Source organism: Pteropus vampyrus, unplaced genomic scaffold, assembly GCF_000151845.1.
Source record: "Pteropus vampyrus isolate Shadow unplaced genomic scaffold, Pvam_2.0 Scaffold349, whole genome shotgun sequence".
NCBI lineage: Eukaryota > Metazoa > Chordata > Mammalia > Chiroptera > Pteropodidae > Pteropus > Pteropus vampyrus.
The window spans coordinates 376,253-401,327 of NW_011889130.1; the positions used below are offsets into that span (position 1 = coordinate 376,253).

Consider the following 25,075-nt stretch of genomic DNA (forward strand, 5'->3'; position numbering starts at 1 on the left):
TGTTCAATGTGTGTTCTATATCACACATGCGACATTTGTTCTCTTGGAGTCTGTCTCTTCATAATTGTTCTTCAGGATTTGTTGCTTGGGGGCTTATGGGAAAAATACTCTTAATGGAAATACTATTATATTTTATTCACAATATTCCAACTTTGAGTAGATTTAATGACAAATCTGTTCCCATTAGGAAAGTAAAGTTAAAACATATTTGCAGATTTAAATAAAACACACAGAAATAATAATTTATTTATTTTTATTATGGTGACATTGGTTAATAAGAATTTATGGGGAGGAAATTGCTGAATAAAGAAGGGAAAATAATAGAGTTCTGTTTTAATCTGTGGAAAGCTTTGAGAAAGGATATCATTCAGGTTGGCAAGTCAGTACTTCATCCTCTCAAGGATGAACTGGACCCAGGTATGTAGGGAGGATGGAGACATTGATCAGGAAATTTACTCAGTTCAGTTTCCCTTAGAATACAGATAACCCTCGAATAACACACTCTCCCAGTGGGAACTAGAGACCAAGGCAGCTATTTGGCTGGTACAGAGAGTGATCAGCAGGCTGCAGCCCTCTGCAGAGATTTAAAACCTATAATTTTATAACAGTTTCATGATTGCCTCTGATCCCCATTTTACAAAAACGAAAACTGAGGAGCAGAACCACTATGTCTTCTACTAAAGGAGGCATCTGGCAAGAACAAAACCAGGAGCCATATCAGCCACCTGTGGGCAAGTCTCTGCTCTGGGAATTGCTTTGCATGGTCTCTTCCACCCTCTTCACCTGGGGCTCCCCTTGTCTTGAGAGGTCATGCAATGGATACCAGTGCTGACCTGCAGTCCATTGTTCAATATTCTGCATTGCAGGGGTGTGAGCCCAGAGTCTCAATCCTTTCTGTAATGGGTCTTATCTCTGGTTTGTAATCCCATCCTTAACGCCGACTCAAGTTATTCACTGGTAGTGTCCTTTTTGATTTTGCTGACATCAATTATTGAGTTGCCTACTTATCCATTTAAAATGGATTTCCTGTGAACGATTAAAGAGAGTTTTCACGGATGACAACTATTCTGTTACAAAGACATTGAGGCTCTGTCAGAAGGGGTTTTCAGAGCTTGACTGACTTGGCTTCCAAGCATAGTTTGCTGTGTGACACTGAACAAGTTTCTTAAACTCTCTGAGGTCCATCTAGTCTGTCCATCAGTTAGATAAGCATAGCAATATTTACTCCAAAGGAACACTATAACCATTTATGTAGATTATACACACACAGTACCTGGTATATAGGTTTAAAAAAATCCTAATGTAAATCATTAATTTATATTTGCTTTAAAAAATTAGAAATAAAATATTCAGGTACCAGGACTTGTGGCAGGTGCTGGAGGTATCTGGTGAATGAATGAGAGTCACTCCAATGTCTGCGACTTTTTTTCAGTTTCCCAATGCACCTCTGAGCAAGCTTTGCTGTTAGTACTTCCCAACTGTAGCCTGCTGGATGGACGAGAAATGTTTTTCATTCCCAGGGGCCCTGAGTGGGCATGGAGAAAGTTATAAAGTTGAGATCAGATGCTACATATTTGGGTCAAATTCTCAGGCTTCTGGTTGTTAACTCTATGGCCTTGGCAAGCTGTTTAAATTTTTCATTCCAGTTTTTGTTTTTTATTCAGGCAGCAAATTAGGAATCATAAAAACACATTTTCTGCTTTGTTCTGAGGCAAGTGGGGCCCTGCAAGTGGGGTCCTTTCATATTCTGAACACTTTGGAAAGTGCAAGAATGCCTGGGGCCTGTTCCCCAAGTCTCAGCACATTTGTCATGAGTTTGGTCAGTTTTAAGAGGGTATTGATCCCTGTGAGGCCTTGCTCATTACTTCTTCATTTATATCCACTGGTAGCCTTTTTAAGAGGTAGAAGAGGCCACTAGAGTAGCAACTAATTTTGGTCATGGGTCTTGAAATCTTTTCTCTTCATGAGTCATCTGGTTTCTAGCTTTATACTATGAAGCCACCTCCCCCCCCTTTTTTTTTTGATATAGCTTTTCCTTTATATTCCATCATTTTTCAATATGTCCCTTTTGGAAATGCTTGCTAAAGAATCTGGCTAGAACGCAATACATATACAAATGTTTCAAAAGTCTCCATTTATCAATTAAATCTATCAACTCACCTACTTTGCATAATTTTACTTCTTCTATGATATTTGGAATAACATTTCTTCTCCCAGGATGCCAGTTTATGTTTTTATGTATCTGTTGACCATATCTCTCAAGTGTCCAAGTAGGAATATACATAATAAAATGCTGACACTAATTAGTGGAAGCAGTGTGGATTTTTAATTTTTTTTAAATAAATTTGTTTTTATTGTTATAGCTTTATTGAGATATAACAACATACAACACAGTAAGTTTAAGGTGTAAAGCATGATGATTTCATATATGTATATATTGCAAAAGGATTACTATAATACAGTTTATTAAGGAGTTTTTAATATGAATCATAAATGAGTTGAAAAAACAAAAATCTTCTTTACATTAGTTTCCAATACATGTAAATATTTTCTTTAAACTTGATTAGTCATTCCTTTCCTAACTTCTCCTTTCCAACTAAAAAAAAAAAAAATTACTATCATCAATGCTAATGCTGAAGCATCATCACAGCCGGCCTCCTCAGCTGGAAGTTCATTGAACTGCTCAACTGTTCTGAGTGAGAAATAGCGGGTAAAGAAGCTAGCACCGAGGATCTGCAGCGACCTCCCAGCATCCGCACTGCACTCCCTCCTCCCCCTCCCCCTCTGCTCAGGTTTAAGGCGGACAGAGCAGTGACTCGCTCTTCCGCACACCACCGCCGGGGGCGCCCGGGTCCACGTGGAGCCCGCCGCCGCGGGAGCGAAGGGGGCTGGTGTCTGGGCGGGGTGGGTGTGGCCGCAGGTGGGGCGCGGCGGGGAGGCTGCGTGGGATCGTCCCGCGCTGAGCCAGGAGCGCTGGAGACCCGAGGGGAGGGCGCAGCAGGGCCCACGCGGAGCAGCTACCGACAGCTTTGGTCTTGCGGTGGGGAGTCCCGGAGCCTGAGAACATGGATCCTGTCACGGGAGCCTTGCTTAGGATGCTCTTCCTTTTGTCTGCTCAGCCCTGGAGTACAGGAGTAGCAGGGAACACTTGTGAGTACAGCACATGTTTTCAAACTTATATTGACAACTTAGCTTTTGTGTTTGTCTTGTTAATTGATATTTACAGATGGAGTCGCTAGCATATTTCCGAAAATGAGGCATTTAAAAAACATCTCTAAGTCCCAACGCTAAGATAGGATGGTGTACAATGATTTTCCTCTTGTCAAGTCTAGAATACATAAAGCTTTTTTTGACCTTTTTTGTCTGAGCTGAATCCTATGTTGCTGTTTTGAATATTCATTAACAAAGCTCAAGTTCTGGTAAAACCTAAAATTCTCTAAGAGAGACCACCGAGAAAATGGCATGAGATAATGAGAGAACAGAGTGCCAATATAGTCATGTATTTCTTTGAAGTATAAATGCATTTTGTAGCATTGACTCGGGAAAGGAAACCGCGACTGGCCTGGCGGGTCCTGCCTCAGCACAGATGTTTGAGGTTGGCGCCCTGCGAATCCATCTGCGCCCCAGGGCTCTGGTGAGGCGCGGGGGCTCCCAGCAGAGCCCACCCAGAAAGCCTGGGGAGATAGACTTCTTCAAAGCGAAAACGACCCGCCATTCAGGTTCTTTTACAAGTGTACATGCTTGTATGTCGTGATTTGCTGTGTTTCTGATTTGTTGGTTTGGTGACGATATATTAACCTAGCTAGTACTAGGATTCTGATCTAAAGATGATTCAGCCTGATCGATTCAGCCGACTCAAGGCATATTAATCTGGAAATCAAAAAAAGTTTTAAAAGTTTTAGTCAGATTGACATCTCCATCACAGGGCTTTTCTTTCCTTGAGGAATTTTAAGAAGGTCCCCTTGTCCTCCCTTCCAACTGCACCCCCTCCAAATTTTATTTTTAAAAATCGGGTTGTGGGTAGTAGGACAAGCCAGTGTGCTTTTCAACAAAGTGCTAGTAGGCTTTCTGGAAAACTGACCTTGCTGCCAGGCATCCAGATTTAGCTCTTAGGGGCCCAACTCTGCCATCACCAGGGGAGGCTGTGATGATTTTCTGCTGTCATCATTTAGTATTCGCTCATTTAATGCCAAGTTGTGTGTGAGTGGCTCCTAAAATTGAGCCTCAGTCTCCTTTATGCAAATACTGCCCTGTATTTCAGATACAATTTGAATTTAGATTTGTGCTGCAGCCTCCATGAATGAATTAAAATGGAGCATTTACGTAAAATCTAACCCTTAGGTCCTTCAATAGAGCATTTGTCATTTTGCTAAGAAATGAAAAACGACCAGTACTAAATGAATTGTAGAATAATTCAACACACTATGCTGAAGTATGATTAAAATGTCACTGGAGGTCATTTTACTTAGAACAGATATGGCTTCAAAAATCCTTCCCATAGGAGAAGCAGAGTGTCTTGTTGCCTTTCTTATTTCCTTAGCTGTAATTACAGGATATTGGCAAGATCAGTTGTTTTGATATTTCTTTATTTTCTATTTGTATTTTATTCCCTAAAATCCACGGAAATATCATATTCTTTCCCACTGAGCATCTTGTTTAGAACTCACATATTCTGGGATGCTCTGTGTCTCAATATCCATGCAGATACTCATGTCTAAATTGGATGTGTCAGTCTCTCTGGGTCTCTAACTGACTCTTCAAATGTCAATGCTAGTTTTCATTTTTCAGCCTCTTTTAATTTAGATGTATTTACTACTGTTATTCTACATTCAATGAAAGTCCTTATGTAAATTTGTATTGCTAAGACCATTTTAGATACTAAAGTTAAGAGTCCTTGATCACTACAAATATGGCTATCAATAGGTCTTCAACCATCAAATATATATTTAAACCACTTTGTAGATTTAAAGATTCATAGAGTCTATACAAATTGCATCTGATAATTTCTTGGTGATCTCATTTTAACATTATCATTTGTAGTAGTAGAAATAATGGTGAATCTCACTATGGTCTAGATTAGCTAATTTGACCAATTTAATTTTTCTTTAACTCCTAAATAATTGAGAAGTATTTGTTTGCATTGTGTATGCATGTACAAGCAAGATATTTTAATTATTACTGTTATTACTGAGTAAAAGTAGAGAGATATCTCTAGTCCTGCTTCATTACTTGAGAAATACTGTGGAGGAGTTTGCCAGCAGAGTGGGATTTAAGCTATGAACAAGAAATGATGAACATCAACATTGCTCAAGCTGTTGATGGCTAACCTTTTTTACTTAGATATTTAAAAACTCAAATAGTCTTTTCAGACTCTAATAAAAATGAAATATTCTCGAGCACTAATAAAAAATTAATGAGAACTGTATATAAATTTTTTTTTAAAAAAGCAAAGATTTTCTCAAATGAGCCCAATGACATTTTTACTCCAATTATAGCTGATTCTCTGCAGTCAATCAGTCAACCAGGGGGTCAGCCTGGGTGAGGTTTTATCATCAGACATCTTCTCAAGTAATAGGACTTGCTTGAAACATCTGACACCTCAGGTTATACACATTTTTACATGATTCTTTTTAGTCAGTGGGAAATTGTAAGTCGAAAGGATTCTGCACAGGGGGGAAATTGTTTCTAAATGGCTCAGACCATGGGCTTTTTTTTTCTTCTCCACAGTGTTTGTGTTTTTGAAATTAAAACAAGTTCAATAGACTGCATCCTCCCAAATACGACCTGGGACCTGATATTTTAAAAATGTGAACAGCCACCTGGTCTGCCTCTAGATCTTTTTGTCCTCAGTCAAGTTGAGAGTGTTAATATGGAACTGTCCTCCTCAATGGAACTCAGGAGGAAAGTCTGAGTATAGATTATAAGTTAAAGTCCTGTTTTCTTGAAGTTGTATAGGCAGTTTTTTCCTTCCTACAAAGAGGCGCAGATGGAGAGAGGGAAGTGGAGCTCTCTGCTTTAGAATTATCCTTGTGAATATAGTATTTTTTTTAAATGAATTTCAAGACCTTTTGGGAGGAAGAAGACATAATCAGAATACGAAAATGTCAACATTTTGATAGCTTATATACTGTTGTAAATTTGTCCCCTGGATTGTCATCATGCCCCCAAATTTAGGAAGAGCACAATTGGAAGTTAATTTACAGCTGAATTATTTTCCCCATATAAGTAAAGTATAAGCTATAGCAGCTGCCCCCTCCTCTTTCCTTCTCTATGAAAAAGAAAAAAAGGACTGAGTATCTGTTAGAAATTTTAATCATTGATAGTGATTATTTGATATCAATGATGACATTTGTAGATTCAGAGATTCAATTTAGTGAGTATGACCGACTTGATCCTACCCTGTTAAATACCAGCACTTATGATTTTCTCTGGAAGCTTCCTTTTGTTTTCTTCTCTTGTCAAAAGGTCCTTCTCATTGCAAGAAGAAAAGATATATTTCTGGCCAACTGCAAGTGGGGCATACACTTTGACTTGTTCTTTTTAGAGTAAAAATCTGGACTTGTGTTTGTCCATCAATGCCTCTCTTCTTCCCCATTAAATCCTGCATACATATGAGAGGTTTCTGTCCATGATTGCGGGTGCAGATTAAGCCCATTTTGTCGACCAGCATGGGAAACAAACCCATGACTTTCATGTAATACTTAGTGCTTGACCTAAGCAATAAACATATTAGCACCTCAGTTTGAAGATTCGTATAAGATTTGAACCCTTTCTTTATTGGAGTGTTAACTTACTTATGTGCCAAGCATTACTCTGTATAATCTTTGGAGATAGTGTATTAGTACAATTCTGTAATAGAAATTATCCGACAATATTATCCTTTAAAAATGTAAATAACATACATAGTATGATATAATAGTGAGACACTTGTATTGTATAAATTATCCTAACCCAATAACATAATTAACCTTAATTGTTTGGTGTAAAAATTTATGCATGCGGATTGAAGGGACTGAGCATAATATTACAATTGCTAAGAATTAAAACATCATGAACATTTATTTCAGTAAATATATAATAGTGTGTTTGTCATATGCCTCTTCTCCAGGATTTTGTTTTTCAGAAATCTTGTAATTTCAATGGGCATGGATTCTTTGTAATTACTTGCTAAGTGTCATCAACATTTTTTATTGCTAAGTGAGTCCATTTAATGTCCAGTAATGTTGTGAGTGCAAAGAGGTTCAATATAGTCTATAGAGAAATTTTCGCCATGGCTAATATGGACTAAAGTCCTGCTGATGTTTTAAATGGTTCAGGTTTTTCTTTGCCTCAGTAGCGTGCTTAGTGCTTGTCTAGAGAGAGTTTGATCTTTCTTCCAAGTTCATCAATTTGGAATAGATGAGAGCCTTTGAGAGGATGTCCCATGGAGCAGGTGAACAGTGAATCCATTTGCGGATGTAATGAAACATGTTGGGGAAAGGATGTAGTGAAACATGTTGGGGAAAGGGAGCTCAGAATATAGAACTGAGTGTTTTTGTAGGAGCTTGGACTTTTTGGAAAGAGCCTTCAACAAACTGGTGAACAAGACCTTACTTATAGTATTTGAATAAACTTCCCAGAAGTTCTGAGGTCAAGATGCTTTTGAAGACTTTGAGAAAACAAAAACATTTTCCCCCCCAAAACTTACATAGTTCATATGACTATCAACAGAGTGACAAGCAAGGGTAGAGCCAGTTTTTGTGGGGACTGAGACATGGACAGTTTTGAGAAACTAAGCAAAACAAACAGAATGACCCTAAGTACACATTACAAATGATCCTCCCAGGCCTGAAAGGATGTTCTGGGGAGAGGACTGGGCTTAAGAAAATCTGCTTCTTAATTTGAGCTGATTTGAAAAAGAAATCCAAATCATTCAAAGATATTTAAACACATTCACTAAAAGAGAAATCTCAATTAACTGAGTAAATTTTAAGTTAAATTTTCCCTTTAAATCAAAATCAGAGTTTGCATGTAAAAGTATAAAATAGGTCAAAAATTTTTGAATTAATAAATCTAAAGTTTACCTGTAACTCCAGTTTTCTGAATAACATAGATGAGATTAACCTCTGAATCTTCTCCTCATTTACATTTTAAAGCCTATAAAGACTTGGCTTCAATGTACAAAGTTCTTCAGAGTGCTTTCTGAAGTGTCCCCAACTCCACCTCCCACCTGTGTCCCACTGTGGCATTGATCGCTTTAGGCATCTGTCAGTTCGTATTGAATAACTTCTAAAAGCTGAATGATTTATATCTGCTTATTTCTGAAAGTCATTAGACCAAATGTAATATGTTCCTTCAAAATATAGATACATGTTTTTCCTAGTTTGAATTCTATGGCATAAGATTATGTGCTTTAAATGTCTTATCATGGGTTAAGAAAATTATATATAACTCGTAAATCCTAGAAGAAGGAGGAATGACAGCGTGACCTTATTCAGGAACATTGTTTAATAGGCCTGCATTTGTTTAATTGTGTAGGAGAGTGCATCTATGTTTGACTTGGTCATTTGCTATTTGATTAAAATTCAGACATTGAGATATTATAAGTAAAGTTGATAATTTTTTTTTTCAGGTACAAGTAGTAACTCCAAAGGTTTTATTGCCCCATAGGACATGAATCAATTTTTATGTAAACTAGCAATCTCATTCTAACATTCTTTTATAAAATGCCTGTAAATTCCCAGTTTCTCAAAACGCCCCTTTACTGGCTCATTCATTAATCTTGGGCATGCATTTGTTGTATAGTTGTATGAGTTGTGTTTTTAACTTTTTGAAGATAGTGCTTTGATGTAGAGTGACTATGTCTTTTAGGTGTACACAGAACATAGTGTGATAATAAGTGTGCTCTGTTTGTTGCTTTACAGTAAATTTCCTTTCTTGTTTATTGGAAACCTTGCTCTGCAGCAATACAGCAGGGAGTAAGGCTTGAATCAGAAGGAAAAAAATACCTTGTTTTGTTCCACATAATGGTTATTTTTAATGTACTGATATGAAATATAATTGAAGCATGAAGCATTTACCATTTTAAGTAGTTTAAAATTAAAACCTATAGAATTTTTATTTAAATATATGCCCATCTAATAGACCAGTCAGAAAACAAACCAAATTTCCCTCTAAGGCTGTAAATTACAAATGAAAAAATTGTGTAATACATCTTTCCTGGGCAGAGCCTTTTATTAAGTTTTTACCCTGTAGTACTTCCGGATGAGATACTCATCGATGGTGTGTCAGTTATGTCTAACTCATAAAGAGCAACATGAAAAAAGTTTGCTTTTTTAACTGGCAAATATATTTTTGGACATGTCATTTTAGGGGATATGATAAATGGTGTGTCAGATATCTAAATTTATGCCTTCCTAAGTCTTATGAAGATACTATATAATTTGTAGTTCCATCACTTGCCTTCATGGTTGTTGCCTGCCTTTGTGGTTGTCACCTGGAGAAGGAAACTTTATGCCATGTGTTCCTGTGGGATGAGGGGGCTGATGAACCCTGTTTGGAATCTGTGGAAGTTTTGATGACCTTGCATAGCCACTTGAATGCTTGGACCTAATGTCCTCATTCTCTTTTCATATCATCTCATTACTTGGGGTGTTCAAGACGCAACAGATTTCTATGGGCTTGTGAGCAAGCAGTGAAATTACTGCTTGGATTAATGTAGGAGTGACCTGCTGCTTGAGACATTAAATCAGGCGCTACCTGTAATACTCAGGGTTGTAATTAGTTTTGAATTTTAACATCTATAAATCCTCAGACAATCAGAGAAATTGATAAAGTCAAGCTAGACACACTATTTTTAGGAGTGGTGAATTGATGGCAGAAGGGGCAGAATGATCACTGTGTATGTGTGCAAATTTTTGTGTCCCTTGAGGGAGGTGAATGAGTAGAGAGAGCTGCGGAAGGAATTAAAAACCATTGTCAGTTGTTATAAGAGAAGCACATATTAGATTAGGCAGCAATTCAGTTAAGCAGAATTGAATTATTTGTTAGTTGGTATCATGCAAAATGGATGTTCTCCAGTTTGAATTTCTGAGCATGTAAGCAATTAAGAAATATAGCAACACTGCCCCGACCCAGTTGAAACTATTGCCTTCCCATGACTGAGGTGCTTTGTGTTCTAGGGTATTTGTAGGAAGCCATCCAGAACCCACAGATTTAGCCTGCCTCTGAGGCCTACCCAGGTCCTGTTTCCTGTGAATGTAGTAGTAAGGATGGCTGGTTGAATTTAGATCTAAAGGCCAGTAGCTGTATGAAAGGGGACCCAATTAGCATTAGAAAATAATTTAGTAATTCAATTTAGGTCAGGAAAGTCATTTTAATCAAACTTCTATTATGGAAGCAAATATTGCAAGAACTGTTAACTATTTTAATGTCTCAAATTTGGCTGATTTATGAAAAATAATAGTCTATTTATAGACATATGTTCAAATGTTTGGAGATTATCAAAATTAAGAATTTGTTATTTAGCTGTACATTTGCTGTGTTTTTAATGTTTAGAAACGAGAATAAGAATATCACTAAAAGTAATACAACATAAAAAGAAAAAAATAAATAGCTGTATCATTTCATCAAGCTAGCTAACTGCTATGTGCCTATGATTCTTAGGCTTCTTTGCAATGTGTTGATTTATGGAAGTTTTTGCAGGAAAACTGTTGCTTCAGAGTACATCCTTTACTATGACATGTGCAGTCATGGCTAAAAGTTAAAAAAAATGGGGGACTGAAGAAGGATATGTTGAATAGAATTAGGTATATTTAAAAGAGTTTAAGGAAGCAAACACCAAATTACTCTTTTCTTTCTTAAAGTTACAAGGAAAATTTCTGAAAAAAATTTCCAGACATAGAACACAATAGAGTTGATGATCTCAGAGTCAGTTACCCATTAGAGAAAACGAAATGATCAGTTTCGAAGTAAGTACGGGGCCCAGAAAACACAATATTGGTTTTCTAGATCATAAGAATAAAATTTTGATCATAATAATTTACTATTTTTTGTCATGAGGAACAACTGGTCTACTTAGTAAACCTGAAAATCTGACCTTTGTGAGATTTATATTTATACTGTTATTGACTGATTTCATTCCTTCTCCTCTTAAGTGACAGAATTCATTTGTTGGAAAGCAGACTGCATGTTTGCCTAGAAAAAGGTCATTTTCTTTATAAATATTATTACAAGATGAAGCAGGAAGGAGTGGAAAGGTACAAATTGTAGGCTAGACTACATTTTAACATGGAAAGGGTATATGTCATATTGTTAATCAGGATCTTAGTCTCTAGGCATAAGGCTGAGCAGCTCCCCTTCAGCCCTATCCCTAGTACCTCCATGCCCAGAACCTCCATGAGCATCTTCCTCCTCCATTTTCTTGGATGTAGAATGACCAGCTGTGGTGCCAAATGATTGCCTGGGTTGGCTTGCATGCGTTGGACTGAGCAATGAGGTGTCCTTCCTCCTTCACCGCTTCCATGGTATCCATTCCCTCAGAAGTCTTCCACTGTTACTTCATTCCACAGGTGTAAGAGGGACCTAGTGGGAGGATGTTAGTGAGAATGACAAAGCAGCACTGCACGCAAAGAACACTTTTCAGAACTCAATAGTTGTTTGATTATATGAGGAGTAATTAGAAAGGGGGTGTCAACAATTGTGCTGTTGGCAAATATCTTTCAGTGAAAAGTGACAAGAGAACTCGATCAAATGGACTTAAACAAAAAAGAGAATTTCATTTCAGGCAAGGTTGGATGCAGGTGGTGAGACTGTGCTGCCAGGGTTAGCCTCTCGTCACCCTTCCGGCTGTCTTCCCCGCATTGGCGTGATGCTTAGAGCAATGCAACCAAGGTCAGACCGCCCAGCATCACTAATAGAGAGAATGCTCTCCTCAACTGAGACTTTGGCCCTTATCACCTTTAAGCACTTATTTGTTTATTCTCTCACCCAAACTCCAAAAGAACAGGGACTTAATTTTTCTTTGTTGTTGTTCCCATTTTCTAATCCCCAGAGCACAGGGGGGTCCTGGAAGTCAGTGGGTTCTCAATACATATTTGTTGAGTAAATAAAAAGATGAATGGTTCTCTTTCCCAAAACATTCAACAAAATCCCCAGACCTGTCACTCCTTGTCTGGGCCATGTTGTATGGCCATTCTTACTCAGGGACAGGAGGGTGTGGCCTTTTGACTAACCAGGAGTATAGCCAGGAAATGATTGCGACTTGATCGCTGGCCAGGTGCTTTGCCTGCATCACCTTCACAAGAAAGCAAAATGCACCATTTTGGTAATTAGTGTAACATCTATTATGAAAAGTACTAGCTTTCAGGCTCTTGACAGCTTCCTAAAACAGGTGGTTGGTTATATGTCTTCATTAGATTTTTAAACTTCCTGAAAGTGAAAACAGTATCACATTTCTTTGTCTCTACAGTGCTCTGCTGGTGGCACTCAGTAAGTATTTACCAAATAAATGAAGGAATTAATATTTTTAAAATATGCTATTTTGAAAGTATATAGAAGACATGGAGAATCTCTATGTGTATTTTATAATCATTTTGTAGATAACCTAATAAAAATGAATTTTCATGTGAGTGTCCTTGAGCTCTCCAACTGCTGATGCATTCGTTTGTGGAAAGATCCACTGGCTGATTTTGAGTGTTCCTTTTCTTTCAGTAGCAAAATGCATGACATAATTTCTGGTCTAAGGCTTTGATAAGAATCATGATTCATGTTATAAAAGCTACTGGGAGCCCTTGAGGGAGAGCTGAAAAGGCCGGGTGTCAGGGGAGCTACCCAAGACCAACAAGTAGTAAAGAGGAGGCCTTCGGGCAGGTGTTGTTAGATAGGCTGACCCTATCTAAGGAGATCCTGGATCCAGTCTGACCTGAGCCAGGCTTCATATTCAGGGTCTAAAATAGAAGTGCCTGGGAACAGTGTATAATTGGAATTCTCCAGAAATCTGGTGTATATTGTCTAGTTGATACTCAAAGCAGCATATAAACCAGGTGGGTGAGGCTGGCTGTATGTCACGGCAGAGGACATGCAGGCCAACAGATGGCCATTGCACTTCAGTGTGGGTGTCCAGTTCTCTCCTTGACACCCAAGAGGCTAAATTCATTTGCACGTGGGAGCCATGGACTCTGGATCCAGTAACCTGTCACGCCAGAATGAAGCTCCTGCTGTCCTTGTAGATTTGACACCCCTGGTCTGTGCTGGAGAATTTTTGAGTTTGTTTATGGCTGGTCATTATTGTCAACAAAACCTGCTATTATTTGTGAAAAATTTTATGACTAGCTAGCTCAAGGGCATGATGATGTGCCCATGCTATCACTTAAAGAATATCTCTATTTTCAAAAGAAGATTGTTTCTAATTTTATTTTCTGAATTACATGGAAGGGACACAGTGGAGGTATATAAATGAAGATGATTCTAGCAGCTTTCTTTCAAACAGCATAAAGCTATAAAATTCAACAAAATGTACTAAAGTAATAAATCATACTTTCAGATAGGCAATGGAATAGAGTGGTTATGAGAGGAATGAGTGGATTGAAATTCTGCTTGTGTGGGTTACTGCCAGCTGGGTGACCTTGGGTAATTTGCTTATGCTCTTTGTGTCTCACTTCCTTATCTTTAAAAATATAAGTAATAATAGTAACTTAACTCACAGAGCTGTCATGATGATTAAATTAATTAATATTTGTAAACATTATGTTTACAAATGTGCCTGGAATATAGTAAGTCCTCAGGAAACATTATGTTTACAAATGTGCCTGGAATATAGTAAGTCCTCAGGAAATTTTATTCATTATTATTTTTCCTGTTGCCTTAAGGATAAAATCAGAAATGTGACTTTGATCCATGATCATGGGAAGAATAATGAGATAAGAAATATTTTAGGGAAAAGCCTTTATACTGGGTATTTCTATTATCCAAAATATTATCATAAATAATGCAAGATGAAAATAATATTACAAAATAATAATGAAAAGACTATGGCAGAATTAGAAACTTTTACAGTACATTGATATGTTTTAGCTTTCTATAATGTCATCTTTCTATAAATAAAGTTCCTCAGATTTAGCTATTCGGGTTAACTTGTCATGAGCAACTTTAATCTTTAACTTCTCCCAATTTTATATATTTTTCCACTAGCTGAGAAGGAGTCTCCTGATCAAGACAATATATCCCTGAAGCATATACCTCTTGTTGTCTAGCTGTTTGTTTTTGTTTTTTTGTTTTTTTTTCCTGAAATCTTCTAGAATACACAGTATCTGGCCATCAGTATGGATTCTCTAGCATTTATGATTATTAAGTTAGTGTTAGTCTATAAATTGAACATATTTTAGATAATTTGGGATGCTATCTCAATTAGAATGCATATAAGAACATGGGTGTGGGGCCTTGGAGAGAGAGCATTACTATTTTATTCTGAAAGATTAGCTTTAGCTCTGTCTCTTGAATTAGTTCTTGTTCCTTTTTTTCAGTTACCCCATCACCAACTTTATCAAACTCTTCCTATCCCTGGTTGTTACTTACTGTCTTCATCATTTCCTTGTCTCTAGTGCATCTCTTTCTGATCAATTTGCTATCCTGCTGCCAGAGTAATCGTTCTAAAGATCACTTACCCAATGATCTTACTTTCCTGGGTAAAGCTTTTTATATCTTGCCTCACATCTTATACCCTCCCCCCGCCCCCCACACACACTCAATCCTTTATTCCTTAAAAGTTACCTTCTATTCACTCACTGCTCCCATCCCTTCCTTTAACTAACCCTAAACCACACCACCTAGCTACACTAGCATTCTTACACCACGACTTTTACTTACCCCACCCTCTACATCCAGCATATTCTCTCCATGTCTTGTCTTCCTGTTGAATGTGTATTCCTTCTGCAGTCATCTAGGCTTACAGATCTATTTCCTGGAAACACATGCTCACAATAAAATTTAAAACATAAAATGCATGAGGAAATAAGCTACCATGAGAGAGAACCAGCATAAATAACAAACTATAGAATCAGACCATAATAAACGTAGATGCTGAAATAGATTTAGAATATAAATTTTGTTTTATTTGTGTAAAGAAGTAAAAGATAAAAAAAATAAGAAACTATCAAAATTATCTAGTAGAATTGAAAAAGAACAGTATCAAGAAAAAAAAAAAGGAAATAAAGAATTCAATGGATGCTGAAACAGCACATGAGACATAGATGAAGAGAGACTCGGCACATTAGAAGACGTATTTGAATTAAATAACAACACATATTTGAATTAAATAACAACAGAGAGAGACAAAGATACGGAAAACATGAAAGCCAGGATCAGAGTGAAGATAGAGACAAGATCTATGTATCCGATTTGAGTTTTGGTAGTGTGAGAATGTGGGAAGAAGAACTACTTAAGTGTTAATCTGTAGGAATTGCCCAGAATTGAAGAGTCACCAATCTTTAAATTCAGGAAGCCTCCCAAATCCCTAGTAATACAAATTTTAAAGAATTCCCACCCACAACAACACTTTACATTGGAACTGTAGAACATAAGAATCGAAAGATGTTAAAAGCAGCCTGAGGTAGGAATAACAAATAAACAAAATCAGAGACATGAACTCTTAAAGTTAGTTCTGAGAGAGAATGCAGCGTAAAATTTTAAGGAGGAACAATAAAAGAATAGTAATTGGATGTATACATTCCAAGTCAGTAGAAGAAAAAAATGGAATGGGGGCGGTGAAGGGTTGATTTCAATCTATTTAAAAGAAAGCGAGAAGAGAGGAGAAGGAAAAAAATCATTTGGTAAAATAGATAAATAAGAAGCATAAAATAAAATGAAGTGATAAAGATATAGAGGTTTTAGTAAAGTATTTATAGCTTTGAGAAATACATATGTATATAAACAATTTGACAATATTACATGGGTTTTTCAACTACATATAGAATATTTACTTTTTTGCTTTACCAAAAAGCTAGTTTCAATAAATTTCAAAGAAGTAGTAACATAAAAATAATAGAAGAACATTTCTCAGAACTGAAAAGGAATAATGTGTTTCTATTATAAAACTCATGTTGTGCTGAGTTAGATAAATGGAAAATTAATAAATAATAATAATAATAATAATAATAAAGCACACTTAGAAACATGGTCACATTTTAGATCATCAAAGATAATTATGTAAACTGATTTGCTATTAAAGAAAAAGAGCTAGTTTGATTTCAGCAGAGCAGTAATATCAGAAGCAAAATGAGAGGCAGAAATAAATATAAGTTCTGAGGGAAAATGACTTTTTAACCAGAAACTTACAGTCAAACTATTATTTAAACCACCAAATACATAAGTAGAGAGGATGAAGAGGGAAAGTAAAATCTTGCTGATGTATTTTGGGAAATGAGTAAAATTTAACCTTAGACATTATTTAGAAATTAACTATAGCATTAAAAACAGAAGCATGGTCAGCAGAAAATAAATTAAATCTGATATTTTACATGCTGTTCAGAATTATAAAACTGACTTTCCTCTTGAGAAAAACATCATGTTTTCTGTTTCAAGTTTTAATATGATCGCATGTTTATTCATTTATTATTCTTCTATCTGAATTTTCTTTGTTAAACAAAAAAAGAAGTATTTATATTTTAGAATGAATGAATGGAATCATTTAAGTGTGTTTCACGTTATCTACTTTTCTATGGACTGTTATTGGCCTAGGGGAGCTTTCTTGTGATAACTGAAGAACGATTCATAGCACTGCTGGGTGGGTTTGGGTGATGCAGCTTAGTTCATGTTCTAGACATCTTGCTAGTATACTTAGAAGTTTCAATAATTATAATTGTTAATAAATTACTGAAGGAAACATTTTTTCTATAAGTGATTAAAATATTTAGATATTTTTCGTATTTTTAAATAGAATGAAATATTGGATTTTATCATGCATTTTTCTGTAAAAATCTGGAGTGCCCTAGAGGTTAGCAGATTTGAATCTTTTATAGATTAATTTTAAGTTCTGTAGTCTTATATAATGCTTACATAGTATAATTCAGGCAATATCCAGACTTGGCATAATTCAACACATCTTGTGAATTTTTAATTTACACTTACTGCTGAATTAAAACATTTCACCTTCTTTTTGACATGAGTGTTATACAACAGCATAGCTTAGAAGGTTAATAGAGGGATAGAGAAAAACACCCTTTTCAGGTAAATTTTTTTAAAGAAATGATTAGTTGCACCTTTTGAAAATAATACCAAATAGATATTTCATTTTTATAAATGTATCTAATGAGAAATCTGAGAATCCACTGCTTGATTCAACGGTAATCTCATTTTGAATTTACTCAGCATATATATGTACACACCTCACAGACACACACAGACACATACACACACACTCTTCCTAAAATAATTGGATTTTCCATTCTTATAACAGTAGTGGCTAATACTTTTGAGTAAACATGAACAATTAAATAAAATGATTTGTTTTATGGAAATTTTTTGGCAGAGACCTGTTTTCAGTGAACTATTACTATTTAAATTTCAATAATTTTAGGTAAATATTCAATTAAACAACAATGCTATAATAGAACTACACCTCAGTGGATTAAACCAGAAAATATTTACCAGTCAATTAATTGTATTAAAACTTTCAGTTTCATCTGAATTCACATTCTATGCTAATAATCCCCCAGAAATAACTCAACAGCTTTATACTTGTGGTGCTCACACTACCAGAAGGGCCTCTTAGCTCTTTCTTGTGCCAACCAGACCCCTTTGGCACTTTGCTGAGGCCTCTGAGCCCTTCTCTGAGCAATGCTTGTAAATGCTTAAAATGTATATATAAGATTACAAAGAAAATCAATTCTAAAAGTCTCCTTAGTTATTAGTACATCAAATAATAAAATCTAGTGGTGAGTTTAATAAATACTGTTATTTTGAAGTAATGAGGAACATAAACACTATTTCTAGATATCTGTGAAAATAATGATTGCTATAAAAATATCTGACCCCATGTTAAGGACCCCTGAGCCATGTGGTTCACTGCTTCACATTTCTATGAAAAACTCTCCTGTGATTTTGATTGGATTTCTAATGAATCTTTATATCAAACTAGAGAAATCTGTTACCTTAAAAAAATGAGTCTTCCTATTTGCAATTATTATAGTCTTCATTTACACAGTTTTCTTTAATGTCTTTCAATATAATTTTTATAATAATCCCCATAAACGTCTTGTACAATTTCATAAGATTCATTCTTAGATACTTTATATGTGTTGTTACTATTTGCTATTCGATTTAATTTATTTTCAAACTATGATTAGAGTTTAAATATAATCAGTTTTTAGATATTGAGCTATTAAGCTAGCCAATTACTTTTGGATTTTCTGCCTATTTCCTCATATCATCTGGAAATGATGATAGTTGCTTTTTTTCCTGTGCATTAAGTGGTAAATTTTTTCTTATGTACTGATAACACTTTCAGTGCAATATTCAACAGAAGCTGTGATGCCTATTAAAGTATTCTTCCTGATTTTAAAAGAAATAGTTTTAATATTTCCCCATTGAAGAGCAGTGTGCTGGAACCAAGTTTTACCAGCTAGTCAGAGCCAATCATTAACTTTTTGTGTAATTTGCAAACAAATTATTAAAATACAGCCATTATTAAAATTTAAATTATAAAAGCTTATAATTAAATAAATTATATTTAAAACAAAAATAAATTCTCAAAACTCATCACTTACTACTTTATTTTATGACATCTTCCTATTATCTATGCCGTTGAGATTATTTACATACCTTGTATCTGCATGGTGGAAATACTGTATAATGATGTGATGTGTACACATCTCTTTTCAACTCTGTGGTCAGTTGATGTCATGTTGATAGATTTGAATTGCCATGGTAGGAATATTTACACAGTGGAAAGTGGCAAATACTATCAATGTGGGTTTTTATTTTTAAGAGCCTGTTGTTAAACATTTACTAGCATACCTCTGCTCAAAACCGGTGTTTGCTACAGGTTCTAGAATTTTCCTGACATGTTAACTGAAAAAAAAAAAAAAAAAGGAAGGGCAGGTGGATGGAAAGGAACAAGGGAAAGAGGAAGAGAGGAAGAGAAGACGGGAAAGCTTTAAGCCTTTTGTTAACCTGAACATGGGATATTCCCCACAGATAACTGTGATGCTCCACTGGCATCTTCCTTGCCTCGCACGTCCATCAGCAGCTCTTCAGAGCTGTCCAGTAGCCATGGCCCTGGGTTTGCAAGTCTTAATCGCAGAGATGGTGAGTCTGCTACTGTTTTCTTGTTAATCCAGCATGATTCTCTCTCAGAAAGAATTGTTTTCATTCTCAGTTAATATTCATTCTTATAGCTCAAAAATTAATTATGTTGAGTTCTGTGAAATTGAAGAAAGCAGGTTCATCATATTATTATTTGCTAGCTTTCTTCTTATTTATTATCAGTTTTTATTGTTTTGATATCTTTGTTCCCTACTGATTGTCAGCAAATGATCATAAATGAGATTTAAATCAGAAGGGAGTTATTGGAGTCGAGGTGATTTCCAATTTTATCTTCCCTATTTAGTTTTAGAGCAGCCTATAGAGGGGTGACTGTTCAAGTGTACTGGCCATGAATAACTAAAACGACAGATGAATGAGCCAGTCTCACAGCCACCAGGGAAAAACTAAATAAGCCACTGATGGCATCTATGAGATGTGAGGCTGCCATGGAACATGATAGGAAAATGGCTCCATTCCAGAACATGGCCTGGGAGGAGACCAGGCAAAGGCTCCTGTTGAGAATAGATTCCCTTCCTACCAATAGGAAGGGGGCTGATGGCTTACTTTTTGGAGATATATTAATCCATTCATGCTACTGGGTGTCATTGCGTAAATTACTTTTTCTATAATTAAAGAGAGGTTATATACACTTAAAACTCAATTGTTTCACTACTTTTTTAAGGGATCGATTACTTTTTTAATGAAAGATTAATTCAGAAACTAAAATTTAAAATTAACTGTGTCCCATGTAAATTTACTGTTGTAAATTCTAGAGATATTACTATGGAAATGACTGTTTTTCTCTCCTTATTCAGTATTTCTAAGATCAGAGTTTAAGAGTAGCTTGAATTTTTCTGTGTCCTTAAAAATAAAATGGGGAACCTAGTAAGTGGTCACATAGATTGGTAGGCAAGATTAAGAACAAGTGAAGAAATTCTGTGAACTTAAGGTAAGAGCATTTCATTAATTGTCCACTTTTGGGCCTTTTACCTTGAAGGAATATTTTATGGCCAAACATTTACTCCTCAAAGTATCATTTGTGATCGTTTTTAGCATCCCAGTAAAAATCTTTTCTCATTGAAGTCATATTTCAATTAATAATTAAATTATCAAATTAACTATTTTTGTTCTGGTGGTTACTCTATCAGCTTAACATCTCAATTTTCCAGTGGTTGCCCAAAAATTGTAAAAACCAAATAAGCACCGTATTTAATTAGTTTAAAGAAGCCTCAGGGGCTCGTATTGTGTTTCTAATTTCAAGTACGGAGTATCTTTATGATTCAGGCCCTCTAGATGACACTGCAAAATTTATAAACATTAGAGAGAAAAATCCCAAAGTTTAAGGTTAACTTATTTCCATTATACTTAATTAAAAAAATTAATTTCTCAGAATTTGATAAGTAGTCATTATAAAATAGTAAGTACAAAGCTTGGTTTTTGGATTTGGACCACTCTCTGCGAATTTAAATTACTTTATTAAGAGAGTGGCAGTCAACTGATGAGTGTTTGTTTTTTTTTTTAATTTATTTGTTTAAATTTTATTAGTTTCAAGTATACAGTACATTGGTTAGAAATTTATACAGTTTATAAAATGATCCCCCTAATTGTTCTTTTTCTCCTCTAGCTCTACACCTAGCCAATACACTAATGCTAACTGCATTCCTTATGCCATGCTCCCTGATGAGTGTTTTTTTTTTTTATGACTGTTGCTACTCTGATTACATACGATGTGCATTTCACTAAATATTCCTGGATATTACCACCTGATTTTATACCAATTTCTAAAGCATGATTCAGATAACACAATGTATCAATATTCCTTCTGAAGGATTATCTGTATTTCTTATTAAATGCCAGTAGCCCGGAGTCTTTCCTGACATTTCCATTGTCTTTGTAAAGAAGAGGTTAGTTCATTGAAGTTTAGATTATTATTATTATGTAAAATGTAGATGGTATAAAATGTGGATGATTATACTCATGATGATGATTCTTCATATACAATTGTTTCACCTTTTTTGAAAATTCTTTGTATGATCTAGTGATGAAAATTATGTTAGACTAACTGATATATAGTTAAAATGTCCTTGTTCTATATTATGGTATTTGGAGATTTAGTTGATCTGTCTTACCTTTCTAGTTTCTTATTTTGCCCAGAAGTCATTGAACTCCCAGAATTTTTCATAAGAATTAGAAAATGTCTCAGACTTTACAGCTTCCACTAAACATTTTATATATAATGGCTGATCACTGCAGCTACTTGATGCATTAAAGTTGGTAAGAGAATAGTCTATATATAACTTCTGATGTATGTGTGTGCATAAATTTGAGCCACTATATAAATCCTGAAAGTTAAATAAGGTAAAATGAAAGATATTTTATGATTTTAAAGTAATTTACTGATTCAACACACAGCAAATATTAATTAGACTTTATTGCTCATTTCATGTTTTCTATTTTGTGTATTTATTTTTTACTTATACATTCTATATATATATTTATTTTGTTTATTAATTTATGAGAAATAATGAAATATTTATTAGGAAAGACTTTGTAATAAATAGAATGAGGTCTATGAGAGGGGTGAGTAGAGAAGTTGGGGGCAATCCTGGCATTTCCAAGGACACACAGAGCCAAAGTAGAGAGGAAACTGTGTCCTGAGAGTGTCACCACATCTTTGTCATCGTTTGTCAGTGTTTCCTGGGAGTTCCTGAATAGAAACAGCACCTACTATCTATTGTAGAGATAGCGACGAGTTACTATCATCACTCAACATAGGGCTTCATCCTCTCAGAGTTAATTGTTGAAATCTCTAGTTTGGTTCTTTTCTTATTCTCATTCTGAAGTCTGAGATTGGGTTCCACATAATACATTTAATAAAATGTTCACACAAAAGGAACATAAATTGCTAAAAAGTTATCATCCTCAAATGTCTAGATATATAATTTCTCAAAACTGACCTATTTTAAGAAATAAAACACAGACACATTCATTTATTTGTATACCTGCTCAAGAAAATCGATGTCATTACATGAAAATGTAAAATTTTTAAAAATTGGATTGGACCATTCATATTGGCCAGTTTTTTTCATCAATATTAAATTGGTATTTCCTAAAATTATGTTACCTAATATTTATCATACAAAATTAAGATTGCCGAAATATGACTGTTGTCTAAGATATATGCTATAATATTGACTTCGTTTTTTTCTTTCAAAAATCTCCTAAACATTGTACTTCAAATTTATCCATGCGAAAATTAAAAAACAAAAACAAAACACTGTCTTATAGTAAGCCATGCTGGACTTCCATTCTATATTTTGCTTATGGAAATAGCCTTCTGTTTTTACAGTTATTGTTCCTCTAGGTGAGACTTCATCAAGCTGGCTCAGTAGCATTTCAGATGCTTTTTTTCCAACTCTTGATACCGGCTTCTCTTTAGTCACGTGATCCGTAAGTGCAGGCAGTGGTGGTGAGATGCTTGGTCTTGCCAGAGGTATTTGAAATTGACTAGGAAGAATCATACACACATTTTTGTCCTTTTTTGTTTCTCAAAATGCTTTCATAAATAATCATTCTCAGAGACTATGACCACTCTATTCATTTAGCAGGTGCTAAAAATCATGGATTATAATGTAACAAGTTACCTCATCAGTGACAGTGCGAATAAGATTTCTTTAATTAGGAGCCAGAAAAGATTTTGTCTAATGCTCCCAATAGTTAATCACTGAGCATTTTAGAACCTATTCTCAGCATTAAGATATTTATTTCTCAATTGTGAAAGTACAATTACTAGTACAAGTTACTACTATAGGTTTTAGCAAAACAAAGTTTAAAATGGTTAGATTAGGAAAAACCTGCTTAGATATGGCCATCAGATACTAAATGTTTCCTTATAATATGGGACCGCTGATTATTTGGACTCTGCAATATCCCAGATAGGATATAATATAAAATTCACTGTTTTTTAACAAAGAAACAGTAAAATGCATTGAAAGAGTGAATAATAATTTAAAATATCTAAAAAGTATATCAACTCCTGATACAAATCAGAATACTACATCAAAAATGTTTGATGCAAATCTTATAATAATAAACTTTTTTCTCATATGTTTTTAATAAAAATCATAGTTCTTGGTTCTTGTATGTTCCTTTTATTCTCAAGCCAGGAGCCTGATGGAACTAGCAAGTTTAACCAAATATTAGACTGAGCAATTTAAATCACAATAAAGGGGCTTGTAAATCAGATTTTTATAAAGGCATAAAAGAATCTACTGGGAAATTTTCACCCCTGGACATCAGATTCTGCATTCTGTTTACTTGTCTTTCCTAAAAGTTTTTAGCTCTATACACAGTCTCTTTTTAAGCCATTATTATTATTATTTTTTTAGCCAAATGATCCTGTGATGGACTCCAGGATGTCGAATGTAGTGTACAGGCCACACATAATAACATGCATGTGAAATATGGACATGCACTAACATGCAGAGCACTGTCTTGTGGCCATGCAGCTTTGTTAAATTACAGCTCCTCTAAAATGGATGATGGTAGCATGTGGGAGGAGAAGCTCTCAAACCCCAAGACTTATGCAGAACCTGCTGTGCAGTTGTCACAAGGAGCACCACACAGATTTCATCTGCTCAAATTCTCCCATGGCCCTTTGCAAGCTCCAGAGTCTCCAGGTTCCCACCACCGAGCCTAAGGTACCAAATGACACTAACCAGAACAAACCAAAAGTGTTTTCAGTGTTGTTACGGCTTTCAGGGAGGTAGTGTTGTCAGTCATTTTTGTCTATCGAGGAACCCAAATTATAGAATTACTCCCATAATGAGCTGATATTCAGTTCTTTTGGGATTCAGTAGCCTCTTTTGGATGGGTGAGTGTCTTCCAGGGATGCTCAGATTTTTTTTGTTTTTCTTGCTTCTTTCCAAGACAGTGTTGAGGTATACATGATGGACTCATGCCCTGAGGAGCTGGATGGTGGGAGGGCTCCCATATTAGGTCTTGGCCAGCTGCCATGTGCTGAGGGTAGTTTGTCTGCTCTTAACCCTGCAGATTACTTGGCACCTGCTCCTGAAGCCTGTGGTGGGTATACCTCTTGGTCGTGTTCCCAGAGGACAGGTAATTGTCCCTTGCAGAATCTGTTGAATGTCACTTCTTGCCTCTGTGAAGTATGACCGTGCATCTCATTTGATTTCCAACCTGAGCAGTCAGGCTGTAGCTGTGGTGATAGGTTCAATTTGCCCTTGCCAAGATGACCTTCTATTCAGATCCAGTCAGATCTCAGCTAACTTCTATCCCCATTTTTGATGGCCTGTGGAGCATCTTGGGTCACCACACTGAGGAGAAAGAGAACATCAGATAGTTTTGTCCTGACAATTTTGGTCCAGAAGTGGCCTATTACATTTTGTGATGCTGAGACCTCATCCTTTTTTGTATGGACATTATAATACTCTATTTTGTATAACATGCCTCTTTTTATCCAAGGCTCTCACAGCGTGCTTATAAATTGTAATGAATTAAGCTACATAACATCAGTAAAGAAAATGTAAGTTTTACCATCAATAGTTTTTCTCTATTTCTGAGCGTTTTACCCTTGCATTTTCTGACATGATTCTACACCATATTTAATTTTTTAAAAAGGGAGAGAAGTTGCCTTAAGAACAGCAATGGAGCATTGGTAGGAAGAATGCTTGGCCTCCTGCCCCCTTGGGCAGCCTGGACTCTCCCTATTCTGTATATTGCAGAGGCTGATGCTGCTGTTCTGACAGCCCTCAAGGATGATCTGAGTTATATATGT

At 35.6% G+C, this 25,075-nt stretch overlaps 1 protein-coding gene across 1 annotated transcript in view; it reads left to right on the top strand.

The window, feature by feature from the left end:
• The first annotated feature begins 3,074 nt into the window (after nucleotides 1–3,074).
• The window catches only part of LOC105304696 (contactin-associated protein-like 3), a 196,805-nt gene continuing 174,804 nt past the window's right edge, over nucleotides 3,075–25,075 (top strand). Inside the window, exons 1-2 of the mRNA XM_023522576.1 lie at nucleotides 3,075–3,150; nucleotides 19,171–19,281. Coding sequence (XP_023378344.1) covers nucleotides 3,096–3,150; nucleotides 19,171–19,281 — 166 coding nt within the window. The 5' untranslated portion in view covers nucleotides 3,075–3,095. The remainder of the gene's footprint in view (nucleotides 3,151–19,170; nucleotides 19,282–25,075) is intronic.